Source organism: Carassius carassius, chromosome 12 (genome assembly GCF_963082965.1).
Source record: "Carassius carassius chromosome 12, fCarCar2.1, whole genome shotgun sequence".
NCBI lineage: Eukaryota > Metazoa > Chordata > Actinopteri > Cypriniformes > Cyprinidae > Carassius > Carassius carassius.
In genome coordinates, this window is record NC_081766.1 from 20,513,489 (window position 1) to 20,535,973 (window position 22,485).

General features: G+C 41.0%; 1 protein-coding gene across 1 annotated transcript in view; it reads right to left on the reverse strand.

Annotated features, from left to right (window-relative positions):
* Window positions 1-22,485, reverse strand: part of LOC132155079 (collagen alpha-1(XI) chain-like) — a 109,522-nt gene that overhangs the window by 71,283 nt on the left and 15,754 nt on the right. The window contains exon 5 of the mRNA XM_059563860.1: window positions 130-255. Within this exon, the coding sequence (XP_059419843.1) occupies window positions 130-255 (126 nt within the window). The remainder of the gene's footprint in view (window positions 1-129; window positions 256-22,485) is intronic.

Genomic DNA, 22,485 nt, shown 5'->3' on the forward strand with positions numbered 1-22,485 from the left:
GGACCCAGGCCTAAGAAAACCACAGAAAGAAGCTGTGGGTGTAGGCCGTATATAACCCATTAATAATACATCATCAAACAAACACAGACACAGCACACTCGTCTGGGTCAGATCCAGACATTTACTGACCTCTTCCTCAGGTTCCTGGGCCTGTGGTGTCTCCTGATGGGGGGTTTCACAGTCAGGGCTGTAGTGTTCACAGTAGTCGTAAGCTGCACGAGGGTCTGCCACCAAAAGAAGCTGCTGGATGTCCCCCTGAATGACATCACAGAGACATTTATCAGAAATATACTGTGTATCTATACATAAAAATTATATATGCCGATTTTAGATAGATATGTATATAGACAGACAGATACAGTAGGTAGGTAGACAGACAGACAGACAGACAGACAGACAGAGAGACAGACAGATAGATAGAGAGACAGACAGAGAGACAGACAGATAGATGACAGACAACAGACAGACAGACAGATAGACAAACAGAGAAGAAATACTGTATCATGAGTCCTAATCTGCCACATAACAATGAACAGCTTCACACTGTAGAATCCATCTTTTGATATTGTACTAAATCAAATAAGCATGTGTCTGTGTGACACAGAGAACAATACCTGTGATTACATAGAAAGTAGCTGTGGGGCATTGAGTATTAGCCCCTCTTTCTGTCGTGAGCTTCATTCCCAGCCTCTCAAAATTTGCTCTGACAGGAAGAAGGCAGACGCGCCGATCAGGTGAAATTTAAAGGAAGAATGAAAGCGCCTGGTTCAGTGCTGAGCGAACAGATGTCGAAACGGCTACTAATCTGTGACCCATTCAAAAGCACTATTGTGCTCCATGGTGAATCACATTTCACAGAGCGGTCCTATGCTGATGAGTGAGGTATGGCAAGAAAAATAACTATCACCCGCGATGATGAGAAAAATTCTGATGCCATCTGTTTTTCATGAAAATTTCAGGAAAGGAAATAAGCAGAGATGGGACCAAGTCACACATGTGCAAGTCTCAAGTAAGTCTCAAGTCTTAACCTTCAAGTCTCAAAAAAGGCCCAAGTATTTTTTTCTTGGGCAAGTCAAGTCAAGTCAAGTCACAAGCTATGTCAAGTCAAGTCAAGTCCTGTAGTAAGTCAAGTCAAGTCCAAGTCAAGTCACCTTAATATTGTTATTTTACCTGCAGAATCTGATCTTAATAAAGTTAAAAGACAAAATATAAGTAACTGTCAGTTAATTAAAATAATTTGGATTTGCATTGTAAATACTCATGTTCAGTAAAATACATCATGGAATCAAACAAAATTGTAACTTCATAAAATTATTTATTTTTCACTTCTGCCAACAGTGTTTGAAAGGTTTTACATTTTCAACATTGAGTCCATAAAACAAATAACAGCTAAACATCCAACAGACTCCTCTCTGAACACCTCTCTCTCTCTCTCAAACGCAGTTTAAATACAACATTAAACTTTGTTACATTTCTCCTCTCTCTCTCTCTCTCTCTCTCTCTCTCTCTCTCTCTCACACACACACACACACACACACACACACTCTCTCTCAAAGTATAGAATATGAATATGACGTTTTTTTCAGTTGTTTCACACTTTTTTGTTATGTACAGTACAGACAGAAAGTTTGGACACACCTTCTCATTCAAAGAGTTTTCTTTATTTCCATGACTATAAAAATTGTAGATTCACACTGAAGGCATCAAAACTATGAATTAACACATGTGGAATTATATATGGAATTATATACATAACAAAAAAGTGTGAAACAACTAAAAAAAATATGTCATATTCTAGGTTCTTCAAAGTAGCCACCTTTTGCTTTGATTACTGCTTTGCACACTCTTGGCATTCTCTTGATGAGCTTCAAGAGGTAGTCACCGAGAGATGCTTAGCACTTGTTGGCCCTTTTGCCTTCTGTCTGCGGTCCAGCTCACCCCTAAACCATCTCGATTGGGTTCAGGTCCGGTGACTGTGGAGGCCAGGTCATCTGGTGCAGCACCCCATCACTCTCCTTCTTGGTCAAATAGCCCTTGATGCCTTCAGTGTGACTCTACAATTTTCATAGTCATTAAAATAAAGAAAACTCTTTGAATGAGAAGGTGTGTCCAAACTTTTGGTCTGTACTGTATATATATATATATATATATATATATATATATATAACTGTAATATGCATTTCTCATGATTAGGTAATCGCGGCAGCTGTAGTCTTATTCACATTTGTTTTTCTGATTAATCGTTTTGCTCTATGAGAAAGACAAGGTAACAAAATATTTGGGCTTAAGCCCCCTTAGCCCAGCCCTAGCGTCGCCCCTGAAATGCGTTTTTTTGACGGCCTGCTAGCGGATCATTAGGGGCCATTCACATATCTCGTCTTTTGCGCGCGCAAGTTCGTTATTTCCAATGTAGGCGCGCGGTATGCACGCTCATAATGGAAGCAACGCTGTCGCGAGGGTCACGTGACAATAACTAAACATTCAGCTTCATCCTTTCCCATAACAATGTTGAAAGCTCAGCCAAGATGAAGGAACAGCTGATCATAGCTGTATATGGATTGCCATTTTGAAATAAATTTAGTAGCAGAGCTACTGCAAGCGATTTTTTGTGCTGCAAATCCATTTATCCTTTGCTGAAATTTCCGCGTTTCCATTGAGAGAGAGCGCGTCATGGTTGCTTAGCAACGGCAGACGCCCCAGGGGCGCAACTGCCCGAGTGCTTTGGAAAGAAGGAGAAAGCGGCGCGCCTAGCGTTTTCCACGCATTTTTAGGAGCGAACTATTGAAGACAAAAGCGATGACCCTCGGTACCCCTCAGGCTGATGTTGATGTGATGTGATATCTGATCTAAGTGGGCGTGGTGTGCGTAAGGTAGAGAGGGCATGACTGATGATAGTGTCCTGATCCAGTCATGACAACGCTATTCCTATTCGCTATTTTCAGCCTGCGCTCCAGCTGAGTAATCAACTTTATTTTTACAAATAATTTATATATTTTATATTCAAACTGAAAACATGATGTGATTAACACTCAAGTCATTCAAGTCATCGTGTCTCAAGTCAAGTCAAGTCCCGAGTCTTTAACTTCAAAGTCCGAGTCAAGTCTCAAGTATTTTATTTTTTGTCAAGTCAAGTCACAAGTCATAAAAATAGCGACTCGAGTCGACTCGAGTCCAAGTCACCAAGTCACAAGTCCCCATGTCTGGAAATAAGATCCCTTCTCCCACCTTGACACAAAGACCAAACAGCTCCGTGCACAAGCAGAACCCTAGGAATTCAAGCAGGAACTGTTTGACTCTGCTGAAAATGTAAACTACTGCTGGGGAAACCGCAGAGTACCTCAGCTGACCCACACAGACTCGGACTTGCCGTGCTAAAACCTGATATAATGCATCTTAAATAGATAAATAAGTCAAAGGTGGGTGTAAATAAACATGAAAAGAAAAATTCCTTGATTTGATTGGTGTGTAAAGTCGAGGCAAGCGGGGTGGCCTGGGGAGGAGAATACTAACATGCAGACAACATTAAATTACAGGGTCTACATCTGTAGGAGCTTAAGGCGCTGGAAGACATTTTATGGTACCAAAATGATGCTTCCTGCAAGCATGAACAATAAATCCTTGTACACTAATGGAGAGCTCTGATATCCCTCTTTACAACAAACATCTCACGATTAGGAACATATTTAGGAGGCAAATGCATTTTAAATGGAACTTTATATTTGAAAATGTAAAAAAAAAAAAGTTTGAAAGTTCTGTTAAAAAGATGAAAATAGGGCTGTCATCATTAAATAGCTAGAATTTATTACATGATTTCTGACTTCTAATGATTTTTTTTAATCTATTTTGTTTTCTATTTTATTCTATTATTGTTTTTTTAACTAATTAAAATTACACATGAACTGACTCAAACAAACATGACACCTTTGATACACACTGAAAAGCAAGTGAAGCTTGAACGACACACTGATATTCAGTTACCCAAATCATATATAGTCAGACAAACCATTCACACACACCTGATCTAGTTTAACATTAATTCAAAAAATGTGCTGGCCCACTACTGACATCCACCTCTGGTCAAACACATCTCTCTTTTCAGTTTATTCCTAGTCTGAGTCCCATCCAATGACTCTCCATCATTGGATGGGAGTTGTTTTTCTAAGCATCTGGCACATCTTCTTCCTCACTATTGAGACCATAGGTAATATGAAAGCATGGCTCTGGACTAAACACTGACGGAAACAGGGAGATATAAATCTAGTTTGAATACTTGAGCACCCATTTGGGATTGCCCTGTATAACAATGTCTCCTGAATACTGTGTTAATTCATAACAGACACATTCTTTTCAAAGAGAAGAACTCCTTGTACAGCACAGTGAGCTCATTTAAAAAATGGGCCAAAAAACTTACAACAACAGATCAGTATCAAAATCCCCACCACCAGCTACTTGTTCTGGTTAGATTTTTTTTTTCATGTGCATCACTAGACCACTTCAAATCACTGAATGTATTAGTTACATCATGCCCTATTAAGTCTGTTGAGGGTCAGAGTTTAAAAAACACACTCAAATCACCAGAAACTAAATACAATCCAGGCTACAGATGTCAAAAGTACCAGCACTGTTAAAGTATTATTATTATTTTAAAGATGCAATGATTCCATAGTACCAGGTATCAACTCAATTTCAGTACCCAAATGCTGTCTGACAAACAGGCAGAAACTTTCAAATGGCCAGCTAAAAAAAAAAAAAAAAATCTTAACCAACACATTCTCAAAACCTTTCCTTTAATTACGACAGCAACCTGTGGCATTTGTCTATTCTGCTGCGGTAATAATACTATTGTCAAGCGTGCTGCAGGTTAAATTGATATAAAACCGCTCAGATCCCTTCAGCCTAATGACCAGCACTATCGCTGTACATACAAGACTTGAATGGCCTAAACGAGCTAAAAACTGAGCTTGTACAAAAAGATCACCTTAAAGATCTAAACTGAAGCCTGCAATGTTTTTTGCATTTCAGCAGATAGTGACAGTGATAGAGTAGTGACAGATCATTACTTTTGTTTACATGTAACAGGTAAAAAATGTAAGGCAGTACTTGGTTCTATTGATGGATGGATGTTGCTCGTTCATAGTACAAGCAATAACATGCATATAGAAATTAGATGGATTACTGGGTTTCTAGTGAAGATGATAAAATCTACGAAAAGTGTGCTGAAAGAACAAGAACTAAAAGTGATTCTCACTGGCAGCTTGACTAAACTTAATGGAGTAACTCTGTGAAATGAGTTTAACACATGACATCCACCCATTTTTTATCATCGCCCTTACCTGATGAAGTTTTAATGACGTATTCTGCTGAAGACTGTGCAATTTACATGTCAGAGGTCAAGTCCAGAAAAGAAAGTTTAGTTCATTATGTGTGCACTGAGACTTCAGTGCACACTTCAGAAATCAGTGCTTATGATTACCACTGTCAGCACTCTGTAATTATGACTAGAGGAAGGCCAGGTATTCCTGCCAGTCCCTATGACCTGCCTTGTGACCTTTCTGTCACAATAGGCAACAGACTAGGAGAGTAAACATTAAAGTCAAATGTAAATTGACAATGCAAAGTAGGCTCACATAAAATGTTTATCGGACCAAAAGTGGCTGACAACCTCTGGTTTAAATTAACTGATTGACTAGTTACAACACCTAAAATATATACACTTAGGGTCCTTTTACACAGAATGTGTTTTTGTGTTAAAAAATGTGAAACATGAGATCTAGTCCAGGGTTGTCCAAACCTGTTCCTGGAGGGCCACTGTCCGGCAGCGTTTAGCTCCAACCCAAATAAAAAAAACACAACTGAACCAAGTTAATCAAAATGTGTGTCTCAATCAGCTCCCTAGTTTAGCAGTCATGGCATTTTAAGGCCTGCTTCAATCACAAAATATACTTCCAGTGCACTAGGATGTTTGCTCCCTGAAAATTTCCACAATGCATCACAAAAACATGCATGAGCCAACTCAATAAATATCATGAAACACAATAGAAGATTTGAAAAGACAAACCATTTTTTATTTTATGTCGGAATAAACACATACCTAGACAAGTAGTGAACACATCTAGTTAACATTTATAAATAATATTTGACTGAAATATGTTACAGAACAACATTAATAATTCTCAAAAAGTTGTTGATTAATACCAGTCATGTTCTACAACGTTGTACGTAGTCATACCACTGGAAATTGAGAATCACTGAAAACCTATGCCAGTGCACTGCTGATTGAGATGCACCCAAGATCTTCACTCTGACTACAAACTTTCAGTCAAGTGTGTTGGAGCTGGTTGGAGCTAAACTCCAACCGTGACATTAGCCCTCCAGAAGCAGGATAAGACACTCCTGTTCTAGTGAAAGTCACAAAGAACAGTCAGCCATATTTCAAGGCCTATTTATCCCTCCTGACACTTTAACCTAGATATTCAGCGAAGAGTTTTGGAAAGATTCAGAGGAAAATCCAGACTGGAATAATATCATGGAAAATGTAGATTGTTTGAAAAGTGCTTAAACAGCAACTGAGTGTCAAATGCAGGAAACGTGAAGTATCTAATGCACCCTAGAAGGTTTTTTTTTTTTTATGAAATACAGACAGTCTCTGTGGCAAGATGTGGGGAAAAAGCTTTGTTTAAAAGGCAGGCAGACATATTCTGTGCACACTTTGAATAACACTAGTGTACTAAGGCAAAAAAAAATTCCAATGATGGTGTAAGCTTTAATACACCCCACTCCCGACTTTAGGGCTGTGCAAAAAATCGAATGCGATTTTCATGCACATCTCATCAGTAAAGACGCTCCTGTAATTAGAAGTATATCTCCAGCACGTGCGTTCGGATCAGGGTTGTCAGGTTTTCATAACAAATAAGTTACAATATAATAATACAATATAAGTTTTTTTAGCAGGGTTGCCTTGGTAAAATTCGCATTTTAGGTGCTAAATATCACGTTATTTGTATTGGGGTCGCTTCGACCCGCGGACATGAAAAACAACCACAGACTTGTTAGGATTTGTTGTGAAATCCTGGCAACCCTGATCTGAACGCACGTGCTGGAGATATACTTCTAATCACAGGAGCATCTTTACTGATGAGATGTGCATGAAAATCGCATTCGATTTTTTGCACGGCCCTACCCGACTTATTTGTCCCATTCCAGAGCAATCCTCCAAACAGCAGCCCCTACATGCCTTGAAGCTAGCCTAATGTTACCTTATCACTCTACTGGGAGCCGTTAAACAGTAAAATATGTTTCACAGCAGTGAGCAGGACACAGGCAGGGGCCAGTCCGGGAGAGGAGGATACAGAGATTTTTAAATAGAGGGAGAAATTAATGGCCAAATGCATAACAGTATACAGTAACAACATGAGGAAACAACAGCCTATGTGACCAGTATGTCCACAGGTAGTCTGATGACAGTACACTCTTAGAAAGAAAGGTACAAATGTTGTCACTGGGGTGGTACCTTTTAGGAAGTAATATTTACACTTTACATACAAGTACATACCTTAAATATACCAATATGGAACCTTTAGGTACAAAGGTGCACCTTTTGAAAAGATACCACCTCATTGACAGCTTTCTTTTTTTTTTCTGACAGTGTAGAAGAAGTCCAGTCCGGTTGTACACCAGTTAAACAATTAAACATAGGATAACTTAAGATAGATAAGATAAATGCTCTGTTCACAAGTGAGGCAAACTACACTGTGAACAATTATTATTATTATTATTATTATTATTATTCAAAGTTTTAAATGAAAAAGATTATCGGAAGAAAATTGTATTTCAGTCTTTCTACTTTAAAATTTCATGTTTGATTCAGTGTTACTTGCAGTTTCTTTAGGTTTATTTGTTCAATTTAATAGCAATTGGGAAATTGGGAAAGCAAATTCTACACCAATTTTTTTCAGTGTATTCTTTAAAAAAATAAAAATAAATAAATAAATGAATTGCATATACAATATACATTATTTTACCAAAGCTAAAAATTATGGTAGTAATGAATTTCATTTGTTTCAGGTTATTAGATCAGCAAAACCTTAACTGATTGTAAAAAGCTCTTTTGAGTAGCTTCTAACTTGCATGCTTATTTGTTTTTCCCGTTGAACACAAAAAGTGATTAAAGCGTCTTCACACGGAAAGAGAAGTGCACAAAAGGTGATTTCAAGTTGTACCTATTAAAGGTTTTGTCACAAAAACACCAAGCTGAAGACAATCTCTTGCCATTATGAATCTTGGCCAAGTTAATGCACACTCTGATCATATTTTCCCCTCATTTGAAGTTTTAAGTTAACACCTGCTTATGTGATCTGCAAAGACTAGAAACACAGATGCTTGAGCATGAGGTATGGTGCTATGTCAGACTTAGTAGCTCATCTCCAATGATGGACACAGCTATCTCACAAAAAAATGTGGTTTTACATTTGCTTGCAACTGAAATGTGTATCTGCACCACTAGTGTTGCGAAACAGAATTGCAAAAAGAATGACTGCTGTCAAGGTTTCTTGAACAATCAGCCTACAAATTGTTTACTCATTGCCGGTGTCACTACAAATGTGTACAAGTACAAAGATCAGTACTACATAGCAACTTTACACAAGCATGCAATATATGGTCCTCAGTTGTAAAACGGTTCAATAAAAAAGAAGCTATTATATTATGCAATTTGCTTTTTATACAGATAATTTCCAATTACTTTCAATGAAAATAGTTCCAAACAAAGCCAAACTAGAAATCATTGCATCTTTGAACAACACAACAGTGCTGGTGTTTAGAATGAATCAGTGTTTTTTTTTTATGATTGATTCATTGATTCAGTGATTCATTGAGACAGTAATTTGTCACCACGACCTACTGGTGTAACAATGTAACCTGCAAAAAGAGACGGTTCAAGGGTGTTATGAACAAATTAATGGGAAAAAACTCCATGTGTTATTCTGTGACAACAACAAAATGATCACACTTCTTAAAAATCTCAAAGATGAAACACCCAGTTATTCAGCTTGATTTTTTTTTTCTATCCACTCAATGTCTAACACATGTCCTCGAATGAACACTAATTTGGATTCCTTATGACATGCTGGACTTCTGGCCAGAGATTCTTAAATCCATGCCATATCTCACAGGGTTGGCTAAGCCTGTCTACTTCCTTGGCCAAGATACGTTTCCCAATTCGCCAACAGTCCTTGCAAAGTCATGGGGGGGCAGTTGTGGCCTAACGGTTAGGGAGTCTGACTTGTAACTCAAAGGTTGCAGGTTCAAGTCTCAGGTCTGCCAGGAATTATTGGTGGGGGAGTGAATAACCAGTGATCTCTTCCACTCTCAATACCACAACTGAGGTGAGACCTTTGAGCAAGGCACAGAACCCTCAGGTGCTGCAGCACATGGCTGCCCACTGCTCCGGGTGTGTGTTTGCTACGGTGTGCACATGGATGGATTAAATGCAGAGCACAAATTCCAAGTATGGGTCACCATACTTGGCCACACGTCACTTCAAACATACTAAATAACAATTTTGATTACTAATGTAACATCGGTTCCCTGAGATACAGGAATGAGTACTGCATCACTAGATGCTATAGCTAAAGTATTTTTTCTCTGATAATGAAAATGCTCTGCCATTGGTTAGTGCAGTGAATAAAAAACAAACCAATGGCAAGGCTGCGGAGATGCACAAGCCTATGGCCACGATGCCCACCAAAACCCGCCAATATGGGGAGGACCACCTCAGGTTACTTCGACTGTAGTGACGACAATCTAATATGCATAGAGTAATGCAGCTCATTGCCTTGTTCCAAGAAAAACTTATACAGCCTCGGCACACAGGGCCAAGAGTGTACAAGAAGTAAAGCAGTTATAGCAAGATTGAGTATGATAAGACCAAACCCTTCTCAGAGCTAGTCCCGCCTTCTGGCAGGTGCATGCTGACTATGCAGGAAGGATCTTAGCCTGTAAGGCAGGGACATCTGGGTTGAAAAAAAAATAGCAAATGTGGATGGCGAAGCCCAGCTGGCCGCAGCACAGATTTCTGCGACAGACTAGACCAAGCCCAAGAAGAGGCAACAACTCTGGTGGAGTGGGCTCATATTCCAGTGGACCATTGCTGTCCCAAGGAAGAATATGCTAGTGTTAAAGCATTAACTATCCACCGGGAAAGTCTCTGCCTCATGACGAGATGACCCTTGGTGCGGGCACTGAAGCTAATAAAGAGCTGCTCCAATTGCCAAAATGAGGCAGACTGCTCAAGGTAAATCCTCAGCGCCCTGACGGGGCAGAGTAAATTCAACTTCTTGTCCTTCTCCGAGTGAGGAAGTGCAGAGATTGTAATAAAATGTAGATGTCTTTCCAAAATAGGACAATTTACAAACTCCAAAAGGACACCAAAGGAGCACATATAAGCACATATGAAAGAAAGAAAAAAAAATCTGATTTTTATAATATGCTATGTGTACAGTGCAACAGCAAAGACCCTTTTTATATTTTAGAGAAGTCAAGTTGCAATACCGAGCATATAAAGATGCCAAAAAACAAACAAACAAAAAACACTAAACCAACCACCTGCTGACTGCATTCAGTATATCTACTACTGTAGACAGATCCATTCATTATTGTAAATACTCGCTTCCGGCTTTGCTACCGTTCGGACGTTCTAGCTTACTGCTCTGCGCTTTGCTTCCTATTTCTGTAGTTTTCTCTGATATTTCTAAGATTTTTCTAAGATTTCTACATCAGCAGATCAGCACAGTGCTCAAAAAACAGATTTTTTTGGCACAAACGCTAAAACTAAAAACTCTTTGGGACTGGAATAATACTACAAAAAGAAAACTTTGCCTCCCACTGCCAGCAGCTTACATTCCAAAGAGGGGAAAACAACTGCCTACATTCAAACAGAAGAGAGAAAAAATGCCTCCTGTTGGATCTACTTGTTGCATGAACTGCTGCAAACTTCTACAAAGGATTGTGATTCTTGAAACAAAGTTACTTGCTGGAATTCCAAAACAGACGGAACACTTAGCAGATCGTCGTCATGGACCTTCTCAGCATACAGCCGGTGAGTCCCATGAATCTTCTGAATCTCAACAGTTTATACCAAGTGTAGAGGAACAAGCCGAAACTGATCGCCACACTAATCGATGGCACAAACAGGGAGCGAGACCCAAAGGAAAACGAAATATCAGATTGTCACGAGTTTCTCGTATTGCTGCCGTAGCTTCCTCTACCCCAGATTCGACTATGACAAGACTTGTGAATACTGGCATTCAACCACCCCCTATACATCTTGAGAACAGATTTGAAGCATTAATGAATGTGGGTGAGGAATCCCCAAATGTATTTAAAGATGGATCTGATCAGCCAGCAGCTAACATCGCTACTAACAGGCGCTCAAGGATGAGCAGACAGCGGCTTTCAGCTCAGAGCACAGCCGAGCCAAGGACTCTGATAGTGGGTGACTCTGTTATCAGAAACATCCGTAGCAGGACTACAACAACATGCTGCCTTCCTCAAGCAACGGTCTCTGATGTGAACAAGGAACTTCAGAACATTCTGATGAAGCACAAGACTGCAAATCGAATCATCATCCATGTGGGGAAAAATGATATTCGGAAAGAGCAGTCAGAACTCCTTAAGAAGGACTTCAGTGAACTCTTTGAAACACTTTGAAGACTCAAAGTTCAGTCGTTCATCAGTGGACCACTCCCAGCAAGGGGAACAAATATGTTTTCACGGTTGCTTGGGCTGAACACATGGCTACAAAGATCTTGTAATATAAAAGGAGTGAATTTCATCGACAACTTCAATCTTTTCTGGTGCCATAGACAATTGTTTAAACCGGATGGCCTCCACCCAAACAAACTTGGTGCCAGAGTGTTTAAGGACAATATCTACTTTTCCCTCCGTCATCCTTCAGCAGAGTGTGTCAATTCATTCAGCACACACACACCGGGTCCGAGTCATCATGTGGTTGACATATCCCACAAGGACACTGATAACACCACACAGCCAAAACAAGCACTGCTCATGGACACTATCCCGACTGAGCCCTGCCCACAGACCTCCTCACAGACTGACTGTGATGTATCAAAACAGCTACAGGATTCAGCACCCAGGGATTACTTTCTGGAAAACAGCCAGGGAAGCCAGGACAACATATCACAGCCACCGGAAACACCAGAGACACAGCCCATCTCACCAGACACATTATCACTTTCTCCAGCATCTCCACTTCTGTGCTTCTCACAGAAAATGGAGGAATTGGTGTATGCTGGGACTAAACTCTCTCACTCATTTGCTGCAAGCCCGCAGATATCACAAAAAAACGTCAGGCCCCAAAATCACCAAAGCCTGTGGTCCCTACTCCTGCGAGAGCTCTTCGACCACTGCCACAATGCCAGGGCCCAAACCCTCTATCTGCTGAAGGTGAACCAAAAACAACTGATAGCAGCTCTCAGTGATATGTGTTGGGTCCCCGCTATAATAACAGCAACATTCACAAATGCCTACTGAACAAGCGGGAACCCAGTGTGCCTGTAGCTTTCTCTATTTCAGTTTTATCACGAGATAGAAAGTCTAAGGCCATCTCAAACCGAAAGGCAAACTCATCTAATCTGCGGCCTATTATGCATCAAACTAAAATTGATGTAAAGACACAAAGCACAGCCATCAAGTTAGCATCTTTAAACATTCGCTCACTAAAAAATTAAATCATTTCTAATCAATGACTTTATAACCACAAACAATCTGGATTTTATGTTTCTAAACGAAACATGGCTTGAAGACAGCTGCAATGCAAAAGTCCTTAATGAAGCAGCCCCTCCTAACTTCACTTACATGAGTGTCTGCAGGACTGTTAGGAGAGGTGGGGGTGTAGCTGCTATATTTAAAGATGTCTATCAATGCAAGCAAGTGTCATTTGGTCAGTACTTGTCTTTTGAATATCTAGGGATTGTGCTGAAAGGTGCTCCACGCATTCTGTTTATTATTATTTACAGGCCTCCAAAATACTCTCCAGCCTTTGTTGAAGAGGTCACAGAAATGTTATCAATGATTTCCTCAGAGTTTGACTGTTTTGCTATTGCAGGGGATTTTAATATTCACATAGATAATTCAGAAAACAAAACTACAAAAGAAATGTTAACGGTTCTAAACACTTTTGACTTGACTCAGCATGTGCATGGACCCACACACAAAGGTGGACACACTCTAGACTTAATCATCAGTAGGGGTCTAAACATTTCATCCATTGTTATTAAGGACATAGCACTATCTGATCATTTCTGTATTTTCTTTGAAATTTTGTTGTCTGCTACAACTGAATCTAGATCGGTCTCTGTCAGAAGGAGATGTATTAACGAGAACACAAGTGTACTATTTATGGAGGCTATATCTTTAACACCAAGCATTTCTGCAAACTCTGTTGATACTCTCCTTGATTCATTCAACTCAAAAGTTAAGAATGTTATTGATGATATTGCTCCAATAATAATCAGAAAGAAAACAAACAGACAGAAATCAGTTTGGAGAAGATCAACAGCAGTTCAGACTATGAAAAGACAATGCAGAAAAGCAGAGCGGATGTGGCGGAAGACAAAACTTGAAATTCACTATAGCATCTACAAAGACAGCCTTCATGCTTTTAATGTGAAACTAGCCACAGCTAGACAGAATTTCTTCTCAAACCTTATAAACAGTAACTTAAATAACACTCGTACTCTTTTTGCCACTGTTGAGAGACTGACAAACCCCCCAAGTCAGATTCCCAGTGAAATGCTCTCAGACAGCAAATGCAATGAGTTTGCATCCTTCTTTTCTGAGAAGATCATCAATATCAGGAAGGCGATTAGCACATCCTCAAGTAATGCAGAGGTCAGACAGATTAGGCCACAATATAAAAAAGATACTATGTCGATTTTTGAAGCAATTGATAGCAAAATTCTGGAAGACATAGTGCAGCACCTAAAATTGTCAACCTGCTATCTTGACACACTTCCCACATCTTTTTTCAAAAATTTGTTTAACTGCTTAGAAGCAGATCTTTTAGAAGTGGTAAACGCCTCACTTCTTTCTGGGACATTTCCAAACTCCTTAAAAAATGCAGTTGTTAAGCCCCTCCTGAAAAAGAGCAATCTTGATAACACCATTTTGAGCAATTTTAGACCAATATCTAATCTTCCTTTTATAGGTAAAATTATAGAAAAGGTAGTTTTTAATCAGCTGAACAAATACTTACAATCAAATGGATACCTGGACAATTTTCAATCTGGTTTTCGACCTCATCACAGCACAGAGACAGCACTCATTAAGATAATAAATGATATTCGCTTAAATTGTGACTCTGGCAAAATATCGGTGCTGGTATTGCTAGATCTCAGTGCTGCGTTTGACACTGTCGATCATAACATACTACTAGAGAGACTGGAAAACTGGGTCGGGCTTTCTGGGATTGTTCTCAAATGGTTCAGGTCATACTTAGAAGGGAGAGGTTATTATGTGAGTCTAGGAGAGCATAAGTCTAAGTGGACGTCCATGACATGCGGAGTCCCACAAGGGTCAATTCTTGCACCGCTCTTGTTTAGCCTGTATATGCTTCCCCTAAGTCAAATAATGAGAAAGAACCAAATTGCCTATCACAGCTATGCTGATGATACCCAGATTTACCTAGCCTTATCTCCAAATGACTACAGCCCAATTGACTCCCTCTGCCAATGCATTGATGAAATTAATAGTTGGATGTGCCAGAACTTTCTTCAGTTAAACAAGGAAAAAACTGAAGTCATTGCATTTGGAAACAAAGATGAAGTGTTCAAGGTGAATGCATACCTTAACTCTAGGGGTCAAACATCTAAAAATCAAGTCAGGAACCTTGGTGTGATTCTGGAGACAGACCTTAGTTTCAATAGTCATGTCAAAGCAGTAACTAAATCAGCATACTATCATTTAAAAAACCTTGCAAGAATTAGATCTTTTGTTTCCAGCCAAGACTTGGAGAAACTTGTTCATGCCTTCATCACCAGCAGGGTGGACTATTGTAATGGGCTCCTCACCGGCCTTCCCAAAAAGACCATTAGACAGCTGCAGCTCATCCAGAACGCTGCTGCCAGGATTCTGACTAGAACCAGAAAATATGAGCATATCACACCAGTCCTCAGGTCCTTACACTGGCTTCCAGTTACATTTAGGATTGATTTTAAAGTACTTTTACTTGTATATAAGTCACTAAATGACCTAGGACCGAAATATATTGCAGATATGCTCACTGAATATAAACCTAACAGAGCACTCAGATCATTAGGATCGAGTCAGTTAGAAATACCAAGGGTTCACACAAAACAAGGGGAGTCCTCCTTTAGTTACTATGCCGCCCGCAGTTGGAATCAGCTTCCAGAAGAGATCAGATGTGCTAAAACACTGGTCACATTTAAATCTAGACTTAAAACTCATCTGTTTAGCTGTGCATTTATTGAATGAGCACTGTGCAATGTCCGAACTGATTGCAATATATATTTTCACTGTTTTTTATTTATTTCATTTTATGTAAAATCATTTTCTTACTGTTTTAAATTCATTTTAAATAAGTACAGTTTTAATAATTTTAAAAGTTTTATTCTTGTTATTATTTTTCTTCATTACTATTTTACTTTCTTTTATGTAAAGCACTTTGAATTACCATTGTGTACGAAATGTGCTATATAAATTTGCCTTGCCTTGGCTTGCCTTGCCTTAAATGTGTGTGGAAACAATGTGAATGTATGGAAATGTCTGTGCAGTGCATAAATACAATGTGCGAACACTGTGTCAGGAGCACATATACACAAATTATTATAACGGACTCACGCGTGCTTACTGTATGACTCCTGTACACCACCACAATCGCCTTTAGCATGATTGCAGTTTTCATCCATCAAAACTTTTCTAGCAAGACAGGTTAACCGTAGTTTGCGTCTCATCTGAACATAGAGCATTGGGATGTGCTGACAATCCGTTCAGCCAGTACTTCACACAGCGTGTGTGATGTGTAAGCCTCGCGCTCTTCAGAGACAACCACAGAATATTACAGATCTCTGCAATCTCTGATGTAATCAGCCTGGTTTCCTTTATATTAGTGCTGTTTTGGACTGATTGTTGGAACACATTCGCTTCCTGGGTCATTGGACTGAAATCTTTTCCGGAGTTTAGCCTATAAACATCTGTGCAATATTTTACATAGTTTCCAACATTATGAGCAATCGTACAGTGGAAGAATTGGAAGAATTGACCGATGTGATGCTAAGCAATTGCTGAAAATGAACCCATTAACTATTGCACATTTACCTCTCAGGCTGTATATTTTGCAGGCTCATCAACCCTCTGACTAACACTGGGGCTAGCAGAGAAGAACAAAGAAATGGGATCAGAATTTCAAAAGATTCCTGTGCGGTACAACATCTCTAGCCTGAGGCGAAGATTAAACATGCTGTTCTTATTAGAAAACATTCCTTCAGCTCACATCAAAAGACAGACTCCGCAAATATTGTCTTGCAATCGGGCATGTTGAATTAAACAGGATTGCTGCGTTGCTTTGTACAGCAAAGAGAAATGTGAATGGAATACTTCAAGCTTTAGTAAACTTTGCTTGGTATGTGGGTTACAGTACTGTACTTCCACTGAGGTGTATCTTAATGTGGATGTTTATACTACTCAAGAGAATTAAGTTGCTTTTTTTGTTTTGTTTTGTTTGTTTTGAAGTCTAAATTTGTCCTTTTCTTTTCCTATGGGGAATAAAAACTTCATTTAAAAGCAAACAACCATGACTAGCATAATTCTATCAAAAGTCACAACATGTCACCATGTTTATAAGCCATTCCCACTGGCATCAACAGCTTTCCATGTATGATAAAATGTGCCAAATATGTAGAGTAGATTAACTGTAAATATATTGGCTGCAGTGCTAGTTTGTTCAAAAACTCTGTATTAAAAAGTCATCAGCATTTTTTGGTGATTTATGGGCAAATAAAACCCACTGACATGTCGTCATTTGAAAGTGAAATGAAAGGCTCTTGACAAACATTATTTGACTGAGCAGTAAATCAAATCATTTTCCAATTTCCTGCATAGCATCATTCATACAGAGTCGACACACACTACAACAGTGTGAGTATTCTTTGTGGCCAAATGTAACTAAGCCAAATTTAATTGGCTAAACAGTTCCTTCTCTCCAAGTAAAAAAAAGAAAAGAAAGAAAAAATGAGACAGAAGTTTTCACTGGGGTGGTACTTTCAAAAGATACTAATAAGGTCGCTGTTGGACAGTGTTTTCTCTGCTAATCGTAGCTCCATGTAGCTGTTTTTATTTTATTTTTTTCTCTAGAATCTTTATCTTACTATCACTCTCTGTTTTTTAAAGTGATAAAATATAACTTAATTAACACCATATTTCTGATATTATCGATCAATCTTATCAGATTAACTTTGATCGTTCACTTTTATTTTATATCCGTGAGTGCAGTACACCTGCAAAGCGTCAGCACTCGTTAGCTTGTCATTAGCGTTTTCATTCGAACCTATCGCTGTTTTTCTCCTCTCTCTCGCTCCAGTTTTTCACAAGTTCTCCTGCTATTGTTATTTGCACCTCTTGCCACATGTACAGTTTATCTATCTCTGTCGCAGATGAGGGATTCACATGTGATAAATGCAGGGAAATTGTTAGGCTGACAGAGAAGATTTCAGAATTAGAGACACGCATCCAAACTTTAATTGAGGACAGTAAGAATGTTAGGGCTCTAGATACGGCTTTGGATGCGTCTAGCTCAGGGATTCCTGTACATTGTTCGGTTCCGGCAACAGAGCCCCTGCAGCAGGGCAACTGGGTGACAGTGAGGCAGCGTAGTCGTGGGTCAAAACACCGCTCTTCTGTTCCGATCAAACCATTAAACAGGTTCTCCCCACTCAGTGATGCACCCACTGAGAAACCTGATTAAAGTGCTCTAGTTATTGGTGATTCTATTGTACGGAATGTGAATATAGAGACACCAGCCACCATAGTCAAATGTTTACCGGGAGCCAGAGCGCCTGACATCTTGGCAAATTTAAAAGTGCTGGCTAATGCTAAATGTAAATACAGTAAGATTATTATTCATGCCGGCGCTAATGACGTTCAACTTCGCCAGTCGGAGATCACTAAAAATAACATTAAAGAGGTGTTTGAACTTGCAAGTATGATGTCAGACACTGTAATATGCTCTGGTCCCCTCCCTGCTTACCGTGGTGACGAGATGCATAGCAGATTGTCATCACTCAATGGCTGGATGTCTAAGTGGTGCCCACAGAATAACATAGTTTTCATAGACAATTGGACGAGCTTTTGGGGCAGAACTGACCTGTTGAAAAAAAAATGGTCTCAATCCCTCCTGGGGTGGCCTCACTCTTCTCTCTAGAAATATGGCAAATAGTCTTGGTGTTTATACTTGACTAACTGGGGCCCAGGTCAGGAAGCAGACAGACTGGCTAAACCGACCATCTGCTAGCTGCCTCACGTCAAAGAGGTCAGCTAATTCTCAGCACATAGAGACTCTTTCACCTAGATATCACACTATAGAGACTGTGTCTGCTCCCCGAACTAGAAAATACAAAAAACGTCCAAACCAAGTTAAGATTAACAATTTAACTGAGGTTCAACAAATAAAAAACAGATGCAATATGGATAAACAAATGATAAAACTTGGCTTATTGAATATCAGATCCCTTTCTACGAAAACACTTTTTGTAAATAATATGATCACTGATCATAGTATAGATGTGCTTTGTTTGACAGAAACCTGGCTAAAACCTGATGATTACATTAAATGAGTCCACCCCCCAAGATTACTGTTATAAACATGAGCCGCATCTAAAAGGCAAAGGGGGAGGTGTTGCTTCAATAAATAACAACGTTTTCAGGATTTATCAGAGGGCAGGCTTCAAGTATAACTCGTTTGAAGTAATGGTGCTTCATATAACATTATCCAGAGAAACAAATATTAATGATAAATCCCATGTTATGTTTGTACTGGCTACTGTATACAGGCCACCAGGGCACCATACAGACTTTATTAAAGAGTTTGGTGATTTTACATCTGAGTTAGTTCTGGCTGCAGATAAAGTTTTAATAGTTGGTGATTTTAATATCCATGTTGATAATGAAAAAGATGCATTGGGATCAGCATTTATAGACATTCTGAACTCTATTGGGGTTAGACAACACAGGACCTACTCATTGTCAAAATCATACTCTAGACTTAATATTGTCACATGGAATTGATGTTGATAGTGTTGAAATTATGCAGCCAAGTGATGATATCTCATATCATTATTTAGTTTTGTGCAAACTTCATATAGCCAAAATTGTAAATTCTACTTCTTGTTACAAGTATGGAAGAATCATCACTTCTACCACAAAAGATTGCTTTTTAAGTTATCTTCCTGATGTATCCAAATTCCTTAGCAAATCCAAAACCTCAGAACAACTTGATGATGTAACAAAAACTATGGACTCTCTCTTTTCTAGCACTTTAAATACAGTTTCTCCTTTACGCTTAAGGAAGGTTAAGGAAAACAGTTTGACACCATGGTATAATGAGCATACTCGCACCCTAAAGAGAGCAGTCCGAAAAATGGAGCACAGCTGGAGGAAAACAAAACTAGAGGTATTTCGTATTGCTTGGCGGGAAAGTAAACTATCATACAGAAAAGCATTAAAAACTGCTAGATCCGATTACTTTTCTTCTCTTTTAGAAGAAAACAAACATAACCCCAGGTATTTATTCAATACAGTGGCTAAATTAACGAAAAATAAAGCCTCAACAAGTGTTGACATTTCCCAAACACCACAGCAGTAATGACTTTATGAACTACTTTACTTCTAAAATCGATACCATTAGAGATAAAATTTCAACCATTCAGCCGTCAGCTACAGTATCGCATCAGCCAGTGCACTATAGACCCCCTGAGGAGCAGTTCCACTCATTCTCTACTATAGGAGAGGAAGAATTGTATAAACTTGTTAAATCATCTAAACCAACAACATGTATGTTAGACCCTATACCATCTAAGCTCCTAAAAGAGGTGCTTCCGGAAGTCATAGATCCTCTTCTGACTATTATAAATTCCTCATTGTTATTAGGATATACTCCACCACTCCACCACTCTGGAGTTGCCCATGGTGAGAGGCGGCGGGCTGGTGTGGGTTTACTTATAGCCCCCCAGCTCAGCTGCCATGTGTTGGAGTTTACCCCGGTGAACGAGAGGGTCGCTTCCCTGCGCCTTCGGGTCGGGGATAGGTCTCTCACTGTCGTTTGTGCCTACGGGCCGAATGGCAGTGCAGAGCACCCAGCCTTCTTGGAGTCTCTGGGAGGGGTGCTGGAAAGTGCTCCGACTGGGGACTCCGTTGTTTTACTGGGGGACTTCAACGCCTACGTGGGCAACGACAGTGACACCTGGAGGGGCGTGATTGGGAGGAACGGCCACCCTGATCTGAACCCGAGCTGTGTTCAGTTATTGGACTTCTGTGCTAGTTACAGCTTGTCCATAACGAATACCATGTTCAAGCATAAGGGTGTCCATCAGTACACGTGGCACCAGGACACCCTAGGCCGTAGGTCGATTATCGACTTTGTGGTCGTTTCATCCGACCTCCGGCCGTATGTCTTGGACACTCGGGTGAAGAGAGGGGCGGAGCTGTCAACCGATCACCACCTGGTGGTGAGTTGGATCCGATGGCGGGGGAGGAAGCTGGACAGACTCGGCAGACCCAAACGTACTGTGAGGGTCTGCTGGGAATGTTTGGCCGAGTCTCCTGTCAGAGAGATCTTCAACTCCCACCTCCGGCAGAGCTTCGACCGGATCCCGAGGGAGGCTGGAGATATTGAGTCCGAGTGGACCATGTTCTCCACCTCCATTGTCGAAGCGGCCGCTCGGAGCTGTGGCCGTAAGGTTTCCGGTGCCTGTCGAGGCGGCAATCCCCGAACCCGGTGGTGGACACCGGAAGTAAGGGATGCCGTCAAGCTGAAGAAGGAGTCCTATCGGGCCTGGTTGGCTTGTGGGACTCCAGAGGCAGCTGACAGGTACCGGCAGGCCAAGCGGACTACAGCCCGGGTGGTTGTGGAGGCAAAAACTCGGGCCTGGGAGGAGTTCGGTGAGGCCATGGAGAAGGACTATCGGTCAGCCTCGAAGAGATTCTGGCAAACCGTCCGACGCCTCAGGAGAGGGAAGCAGTGCCCTACCAACGCTGTTTACAGTAGAGGTGGGGAGCTGTTGACCTCAACTGGGGATGTCGTTGGACGGTGGAAGGAATACTTCGAGGATCTCCTCAATCCCGCTGTCACGTCTTCCATTGAGGAAGCAGAGGCTGAGGGCTCAGATGTGGACTCGTCCAACACCCAAGCTAAAGTCACCGAGGTAGTCAAGAAACTCCTCGGTGGCAAGGCACCGGGGGTGGATGAGATCCGCCCTGAGTACCTCAAGTCTCTGGATGTTGTGGGGCTGTCTTGGCTGACACGCCTCTGCAGCATCGCGTGACAGTCGGGGACGGTGCCTCGGGGATGGCAGACCGGGGTGGTGGTCCCTCTTTTTAAGAAGGGGGACCGGAGGGTGTGTTCCAACTACAGGGGGATCACACTTCTCAGCCTCCCTGGGAAAGTCTATGCCAGGGTACTGGAGAGGAGAATCCGGCCGATAGTAGAACCTCGGATTCAGTATGGTGGGAGTATGGGGTCCGGGGCCCTTTGCTAAGGGCTATCCGGTCCCTGTACGACCGGAGCAGGAGCTTGGTTCGTATTGCCAGCCGTAAGTCAGACTTTTTCCCGGTGCATGTTGGACTCCGGCAGGGCTGCCCTTTGTCGCCGGTTCTGTTCATGATTTTTATGGACAGAATTTCTAGGCGCAGCCAGGGGCCGGAGGGGGTCAGGTTTGGTGACAACACGATTTCGTCTCTGCTCTTTGCGGATGATGTTGTCGTGTTGGCCTCATCAAGCCAGGACCTTCAGCATGCACTGGGACGGTTTGCAGCCGAGTGTGAAGCGGCTGGGATGAGAATCAGCACCTCCAAATCCGAGGCCATGGTCCTCAGTCGGAAAAGGGTGGCTTGCCCACTTCAGGTTGGTGGAGAGTTCCTGCCTCAAGTGGAGGAGTTTAAGTATCTTGGGGTCTTGTTCACGAGTGAGGGAAGGATGGAACGGGAGATTGACAGACGGATCGGTGCAGCTTCTGCAGTAATGCGGTCGATGTACCGGTCTGTCGTGGTGAAGAAAGAGCTGAGCCGCAAGGCGAAGCTCTCGATTTACCGGTCAATCTACGTTCCTACTCTCACCTATGGTCATGAGCTTTGGGTCATGACCGAAAGGACAAGATCCCGGATACAGGCGGCCGAAATGTGCTTTCTCCGCAGGGTGGCTGGGCGATCCCTTAGAGATAGGGTGAGAAGCTCAGTCAC